The following is an 8,446-nucleotide window of genomic DNA, read 5'->3' as shown; positions in this document are numbered from 1 at the left end:
GGAAATATCTTAGCCTTTCAGTTTGGGGGATGACCTTGAAGTCCCCTAAACCTGCAATCTCCATTTCTGGCTGCAAAGCTGAGAAACTTTTTTTTTTTTGGAACTTGTTCAGTCACTATTTTTTTTAATGCCCAGAGTACTGAGTTTCCTGGATATGGAGAGACAAGAATTGAGTAGAATAATAAGGGCTCCTCTCCCTCTCCTCCATATAAACCATACAGTAATATATACATATATGTATGTATATATACGTATGTATATATACATACATACTCTCCTCCATATAAACCAAACAGCATCATATATATATATATATGTATTATATATATGCATATATATAATATATATTTAGACCATAAGTGGTAGTAAAAGACACCTCAGGACTAAACCAAAATAAAGAAATTGTTTGGTTAGATTTCATGCAGAGAAAAAACAATGTGTGACAGAGACTTAGCCCCCATATATTCCCCTGGTACCAATTTAACATGTGGATCAGACACCCACATAGAATTTGTGGGAGCAAAGAGAAAGTTGCTGATTGAGCTTTGAAGGCGTCAGTCAGTTTTGGATTCCTACTACTGGAGATGGAGAGATCCCTATTTTATCACAGTAAAGACATACGGATGGTGGAGTCAAAACTAAGTCATACTTGGCAAGTCAAAATGCCAAGGAAGGAAAATTAAATGGCAGGAAGTCAACCTTCAGCAAAATTTCACAGTGGCATCCTCCTAACCCAGGGGTGGGGAACCTGTGGCCTTGAAGCCAGACATGGCCCTCTAGGACCTCAAGTGTGGCCCTTTGAGTGAATCCAAACTTCACAGAACACATGGCCTTAAGGCCGAAGGTTCCCCACCCCTGCCCTAACCTTTAAGATATTTTCAGTTGTCTTCCTCAGCTCCTGGACTTGCCCATTTGCCCTTTTGATCATGGGCTGAATTTGAATTCCCCCAAATGTTTTACAAATGTACAACATGACTCCTAGGTTTATTCTATGCATTTGGTTCTAAGTGTCATAAATTGGGTCTTAAGGTTGATGTAGAGTGAAGCAGAACGGCTTTCAACTTGGAGTCAGATCTTGGTTCAGAACCTGGTTCTGACATCTCCTTCTGGTGTGACTTTGGGCCAGTCACTAAACCTCACCAGGTCAATGCTTTTCATATATAGAAGGAGTATAATAATGGTCAGACTACCTGATCAGGCTGATGCTGAAGAAAGAATTTTGTAAATCTTAAAGTGGGATAGAAATGTCAGTTATATATGGAAATCAGTCTTTTAGAAGGCAGGGGTTTATTATCTCATCCATAGACGGATAATTGTTTCATTTAGAGAGAATGCTTTGCAAACCATAAAACACTCTAGGAATGTAAGCTATTTGGCTTCCTTCATCAAGTCCTTTAAGATTTCATTTGGAGATTTTTTGCTTTTTATCAGTAGGAGCCGATGACATCACCTTAGATTTTGATTATATCTTGCCCCAGAATAGCCCTGTAAAACGTCAAATATTTTCTGTCATTGTAAACAAACAAAAAAATTAAAGATAATTACACCAAAACTTATCTTAACTTGTGATTTTTCCCCACAACAAATGAAGAGTTTTATTTCTGAGACTGCTTGGAGATAAGAATATTTGAATGAATCAATCTTCCCTAACCTAACTACATACCTTTCCCCTTTAGCCAGAAAACAGGCTTTTGTAGTTCAAGATACTTAAGTATGACCAGATCGTCAAAGAGAGGAGAGAAATGTGATTTTTGTCAATTTGATAACTTCTGGTGTGGGAACTTCCTCCCTCAAAGAACTTATTAGGTCTAAATGTTTGAAAAGTCTTGAGAAATTGTCTGTAGCACCAGGAAAAAATCCACTTTGCCCAGTATTACCAGAGCTCAAGACGGTCAGAAGTGGGCTTTGGACCCTGTTGTTCCTAACTCCAAGCCCATCATTCCATCCACGTTTGATGAAGTGGAAAGAATTACCTTTGGATTAAGAAGGCTTGGAGTCATTTTTGCCTACTACCTTTGTGGTCTTGGTAATTTGTCCTCCTCCCTGAAATGAAGGCGTGGGTTATCCTGGATTTTCTTTTACGATTCCTTCTAGCTCTACGCCCAAGATCCTATGTGTCTCTCCCGAAAGGCAAATGGCCCTTCAGAGCACTCACCTCTAAGTAACAAAGGGAGAAGGCAAAGCCTTTCAGCAGAAACCATTTATTTCAATTAAAAATAGAATATTTATCAGACTCAAGATAACATCACCAGTGTGTACAAAATTTACAGGTTGTGGATAAATTGTGGACAATGCAACACTTTTAGAAAAATAATTAAAAAGTTTGGGATCATGTACAGGGAAATGCCACATTGGATATTTACAACACAGTAATTTACTGCAAACAGTCACTGCATAGAGTTCGTTCCCTACAGAAACAAAGCCGTTTTTGCACTCCAGGCTTGCGGAAGGAGCATTTGGAGAGTGCAACTGTAAACACTGATTGTGTCCTTCCAGAAAAGGTTGGATGTCACACGGGAGTCCATGGCCAGCCGCCGTTCACAAGGGCAGTTCAGTGTTTCTGGCAGGTATGAAGCCTAGAAGCATTATTAGTTAAGTGATCTTTCTGTACTCGGCAGGACAGGCCTTCCGCACAGAAACAGCGCTGGAAAATCTCCAGTCCGTGAGAGCCTTTTCTTCTGTGCTTGGTGCATACTTGACCTTCCTTGAGCACAGGCTTACAGATCTTGGACCAGAAGTGCCGAGCACAGCAGAGTCCATCGGCACAGTCGGAGGAGCGGAGGCAAACGGCACCTTCCTGACCTGGGGAAGTGAGGAAGGTGAGAAGTGCCGAGAATCCTTCAGCCAGAAAGCATTTACCAAGGACAAAGAGAAAAACGTAACAATCCCTGACCTCAGGAAGCTTCCTGTTCTCTGAGACACCATAACTCAGAGAGAGAAATCATGACCCAGCATAAAGAAGACAAGCCTTTGGAGTGAAGAAGACCCGCGTTAACGAGCTGCTTCAGAACATAGTAATCAAGTGACCTGGGGTCATTCATTTAACTCCTCAGTACCTCAGGCAACTGTCCATGGTAGAGTGATTGATCTATATCAGTGGCAGTGGTTTCTCATAATAATAAAATTATTGCTTTGGGCCATAATAACTTATGCTTAAATAGTACCCTCAGATCATTGATTTCTCCTGGAGAAGACCTCAGAGGCCGTGTAGTTTAATCTCTTCACTTGACATATGAGTAAATGGAGGCCCAGGGGAGGTGAGTGACTTGCCCAGGTAGTAAGCAGCAGAGCCTGGACTGAGACCTAGATCTTTGGACTCTAAACTCACTCCATGATGCCTTTCTTTCTCATAACAACACTATAAATATTCTCATTTTACTGAAACTATTTTGATGGAGAAGAGGAATTAGACTTCCTCTTTTTTGACTTTAGAGTTGGGGGAGAGGAATAAACATTTATGCAGTGCCTACAGTATGCAGAAGCTCTGTACTAAGCACTTTTTTTGGAAACAATATCTCTTTGAGGTGGGACCAAGGGATAGTGAGTGGGTGTGGTAAAGAGGTCAATTTAGGTTTGACTTCAGAGGAAAAAAAAAACAAAAACCAAAACAACTTGATTGTGAGATCTGCCCCAAAGTGAAATGGTTGCCTCAGGAGGGGGTAGGGTCCCCCTGCTTTGATGACTTCAGTCAGAGGCTGAAGTACCAATTGACAGGTAGGGGTTAGAAGGGATTCTTGTCCGAACGAGGGCTTGACTGTATGATTCCTGATAAACCTTCCAATTCTTGAGATTGTGTGATTCATAGAATCATAGAGCTTTGGAGGTAGAGGGAACATCTGGTCCAACAGCCTCATTTGTTAATTAAGGGAACAGAGGCTCAGAGATGTTAAAGGGGTTTCCCAATGTCGTATAGATAGCCAAGGTATGAATTCAGGTCCTCTAAGAACAAACCTATTAGTCTTTCCACTATATACCCATTGCCCTGGGATTCAGAGAAGTTACTTCCTAGCAGCTAGTAAGAGAAGGTCTCCAGTCCTAAATCCACAGGTCTGTCCTTGCTGCAGGGGAGGAGAGCAGGACACCTTCACTAGAAGGGAGGAGAGTCATATATTCTCTCACCTTTGGTCTTGGCAGAAGGAGTGGTCCTCCTGGGCTGGCCTTCTAAGAGACTGTGATCATTATTCACTGGTTCTGTGGTCATCTCATCCATTTCTACTGCATGTAAATGGTTCTGATCCAAAGGCACACATATCCCTAAAAAGGCAAGAGGCACCGGTCAAGGGCTAAAGTCTCTGCCTCAGATGTGCTATGTTTTATTTGCTGTCCAGGTCACTTTATCTCATGGTGATACCCCCTTCAGTATCATACCATCATTTTACATGTCCCCCAAACCTCCCTCTCTCAGTTTACAATAGAGATAAAGATATAAAGCTGGAAGGGAGTTTAGAGGTTATCAGTTAAAACCTCCTCAATTTTTAGATGGGGACCCCAAGGAACCAAGAGGTCACAACAATAGTAAATGATGTACTGCCTGTACCTGATACTCATACCCGACAACATGAAGGCCAGAATCCAGACTCTCTAAAGCACTTTCTGAGTACAACTGAATTTGTGGGAACATACCAATTCGGGGGGTTGGAGGTTTTGAGGTTTGTGCCACCAAATTAAAAACACACTCACACATACAGATAAGTATTTTGTTGCATATCCATAGCATGATTCAGATGAAAGAGTCCTGGATTCAAAGTCAGAGGACCTCAGTTCAAATCCAGTTGACCCACTTACTACCCCCTGGGACTCTGCCCAAGTTACCAGATCTCTCCCTAGATCCCAGATCTCTAGATCCCAGATCCCCAGGTCTTAGTTTCATCATCAGTGGAATCTGAGATGGAGAGGTGGGAGGGACCATAGAGGTCAGCTAATCATAGCATCAGCTCTAGGGCTCCAGGGGGCCTCAGAGGCCATCAGCCTAACCCCCTTAGTTATCAGTAAAGGACAAAGTCAGGTTGGGAAGCCAAACCTGCTAACTTCACACCAGGGTCTCCTTCTATTGTACTATACAAGAAGGGCTTAAATTAGATGATCTCAGAGATTTTTTGAAGATAAATCTTTGCTCTTAAGCACATTCAAAGGATCAAAGCTCTAGTATCAGAAGTAAGATTGGAACCTAAGCCTTTGGACTTCAGAGTCATTTTTTCCACTGGAACATGCACGCTCTTTTGAAGCAAGAGTCATTTACTGTAGTCACTGGATAATTTCACAAAGGAGATGATGTGTGTAAATAAAAGAACATTTCAACAAGTCTATTTCTATTAAAATGTAAACAAGTGTGAAAATAAAACAAATGGCAATTTAAATACACCCAGCTCTACTTGGTGCTGCTCTGGGCAACTGGGACCCCTTTCTCATGTACCCAATTCTCTACTACAACCCAAAGCTTTATTGAGAGACTAGTAACTTGAGTTATTAGTATCTAAAACTAGTGGGGCCTAATAACTTTAATAGGGTGGTGGTGGTGGTGGTAGTAGTAGTAGTAGTATTAGTTGAGCCTCCCAACAACACTTCGAAATTTATGTTATTATTATCATTTAACATCTATTAAGCACCCGCTTTGTGCCAAGCCCTGTGCTAAGGGCTGGGAAGACAAAGAAAAGCAAAAGACAGTCCTTGCTCTTAAGGAGCTTACAATCTACTGGGGGAAGACTGCTATAAAGAGCCGCATACAACCAATATACACAGAGGAGGAAACGGAGGTGTACAGAGCTTAAGTGACTTTCCTAGGGTTGCACAGCTAATGAGCAAATATCTGAATCCAGAAGCCTTGGATTTCTGGTTGCAAGGGCAGCACTCTGTCCACTGTGCCCCCATAGCAGGCTAGGTTTTACAACGGCAAGGGACCCAAGAGAGAAAGTGTAGAGTCCACAGCCTCCTTTTACAGAGGCACAAAATCTGCTGGAGGGGAAAGGGGAGCAAGGGTGGGACAAGGGTCTTTGACTTTGGGGTTACAAAGTCAGTACTAGGGGTTACAAAGTCAGGACTACGATTCCAATACAGACTCTGACTCCAAAGATCTTTCTTTCCATTACATTAGATTGCCCCAATTACTCCTCCTCCTCCTCCTCCTCCTCTACTACTACTACTACCACCACCACCACCACCACTACTACTACTACAACTACCACTACTACTACTACTACTACTACTACTACTACTACTACTACTACTACTACTACAACTACTACTACTAATCATTTCTGTGGCACACTTTTTTGCTTTTTTGCTGGGTGCCATCAGAAAGAGAAATGCCAAGGTAAGCTGTCTTAGGGCCAGGCTTCCTGCCATCTCCTTCCTCTCTTCCCAAATGGGAGGAAATTAAATTATTTTTCTTTAGAAGCTGTGACCCGCTGTGTGGCCTCCCTACGTGGGGAGAGGGCTCCAGTGCTTCGCATTTTCCCCCCAGGGACCAAGATAGAGGAGGCCCAGGTGAAGCCCAGATAAGGCCCAGGTGAGGCACGCACGCACGGGCGGCACGGCCACTCACCGTTGCTGCAGTAGTTTCCTGGACAGCACATGATCGTACGCTGGCAGCGCCTGCGGCGCTTGCGGCAGGGTAGGCAGATCTGCACCCCGATGCTGCTGCCGCCGCCGCCGCCGCCTCCTGGACTGCCGCCGCCCCGGGAGCCAATGTCGCAGTACTCCTCCAGACCGCAGTCCTTGTCATCCACACAGGTAAAGTGCTGCTGCCGAGAGAAAATGGGGAGGGCGCTGTGAGACCTCTGATCCGGCTAAGAAGGATCCTAGGAGTTGGACCTGCCTTGGAGAGCCTCCCGGCCACAGATCGTTACCTTACAAAAGGGAAAACTGAAGCCCACAGAGTTTAAATCACTTTCTCTAGGTCATACAGCTCATGAAAACAAACAGAATCTGAACCCGGGCGATTGGAGTATTTCACTTCTGTCTTTGAATAGCCCTGGTGTTCAGCCCAGTGTCTAGCATACAAGGCTCTTAATAAGGGCACACTGATGGACTGTTTTGAGTTGGAAGGGTCCTTCCAGAGGCAAACCTCTGAATTTTACAGAAGAAGAAACTGACGTTCACAGTAGCCCGCTGTGGGTTGTATTCAGAGAATGCCAGCGCTGCTCCTGACTACCTGAGTGGCTTGGAAAAAGTCACCCCGCCCGCCCACCCCCGAATCTCAATTTCTTCAGCTGTGAAATAAAGAGGTTGGGCTTAATGACTTCAAAAATCAATTCCATCTTTCGATCTCTGATCCTCTCCAAAACATTTCATATTTGAACCAGCTGGTTCGCTAGGACTAAGGGCACGCAGGGAAGGAGGTGGCAAAGTTGGTGCGGGCTGGGCACCCTCCGCCTCCCAGGCCAGAGTTTGCCCTTTACGACGCGACTGGTTCTCCCCCCACCTCCTAGCCATCACCCCTAACGAGAGAGCCGTCACCACCCCCTTTCTCAGAAAGCGACTGCAGCCCCACTCCGCCCCCACCAGTAATCTCGCCAATTCCTCTAGAGTTCACTCACAGGAGCATTTCCCTGCGATCATCCCTCTCCGTCCATCCGAGCTGGCACAGGAGCTCCTGGTCCCCAGGCTGGAGCTGCCCGTGATCCCACCGCCCCGTCCCCTCCGCCACAGTCTAAGGAGGCCCCCAGGCGAGGTGCCCACCTGGTGTTTGTTGTCCACGTGCATGTACCCGTTGGGTCGGTCGAACAGAACGCTGTCTCCCGGAGCCACACTGACTGCCCAGAAGGGGACCAGCCCAGCACTGCTGCCGCCGCCACCGCCGCCACCGCCGCCACCGCCGCCTCCGGGCCCCGAGTGCCCGTTCTTGATGGCGTTGGAGTTCACCAGCACAGTGTTCAGCGTTGCGGCCGCCGGGGCGCACGGCGGGCAGCAGAGAGCCGCGGCCAGGGCCAGCACAAACCGGGCCGCCCCCTCAGCCAATGCGGGGGCTAGAGCTGGCATCTTGGATGTAGTGATGACGAGGAAGAGGCAGAGAGAAAGACAGACTGAGACAGAGACAGAGATACAGATATGGACGGAGAGCAGGGGCAGCGCGGACGCACTGGCCCAAGGGCGCACAGACAGCCGCGTGGGAAGCAGGTCCTGCGCTGCCGCTTGCTGGCTCCCGGCTCTGCTGACTGCCCGGCTTCCGGACACTCTAGGCTCCCCGGCTCCTTGGCTCTCAGTTGCGGCAGCAGCGGCAGAGGAGAGCAGCCCCAGATGAGCCAACCAGAACTCCCGAGCGCTGTTGGATGGGCAGGCAGCTCTGTTCCGGGTCTCTGCCACCGCCACTGCCTTTATAATCCCGGCCCCTGGCTCTGCCCGCCCCCTCGGGGGCCACTACAAAGCCCGGGATGGTATTTCAAAGCCTTGGAGAGGGGCTGGGAGGGGGTGTGTGAGTGCCTACGCGGGAGGGGGGGGGGAGGGAGAA

General features: G+C 46.6%; 1 protein-coding gene across 1 annotated transcript; it reads right to left on the bottom strand.

Moving 5' to 3' along the window:
- Nucleotides 1-2,551: 2,551 nt before the first annotated feature.
- Nucleotides 2,552-7,977, bottom strand: DKK1 (dickkopf WNT signaling pathway inhibitor 1). Its single transcript, XM_036737304.1, has 4 exons — nt 7,678-7,977; nt 6,542-6,740; nt 4,120-4,254; nt 2,552-2,802 (listed from the first exon to the last, which is right to left on the bottom strand). The coding sequence occupies exons 1-4, from the start codon at nt 7,975-7,977 to the stop codon at nt 2,552-2,554; spliced, it is 885 nt and encodes a 294-aa protein (XP_036593199.1).
- Between the last annotated feature and the right edge of the window lie 469 nt (nt 7,978-8,446).

The sequence above is a fragment of the Trichosurus vulpecula genome, chromosome 8 (genome assembly GCF_011100635.1).
Source record: "Trichosurus vulpecula isolate mTriVul1 chromosome 8, mTriVul1.pri, whole genome shotgun sequence".
Classification (NCBI taxonomy): Eukaryota; Metazoa; Chordata; class Mammalia; order Diprotodontia; family Phalangeridae; genus Trichosurus; species Trichosurus vulpecula.
The sequence above is the reverse complement of the archived record's forward strand: the minus strand, read 5'-3'. Positions and strand labels throughout refer to the sequence as shown.

Excerpts from the sequence above, each read along its gene's own strand:
- DKK1 (XM_036737304.1), bottom strand. The coding sequence starts at position 7,977 with ATGCCAGCTCTAGCCCCCGCATTGGCTGAGGGGGCGGCCCGGTTTGTG. Across the intron at positions 6,741-7,677 it reads ACGTGGACAACAAACACCAG|CAGCACTTTACCTGTGTGGA; the intron begins GTGGGCACCTCG and ends TTCTCTCGGCAG. Across the intron at positions 2,803-4,119 it reads TCCTTCTGCCAAGACCAAAG|GTCAGGAAGGTGCCGTTTGC; the intron begins GTGAGAGAATAT and ends TCACTTCCCCAG.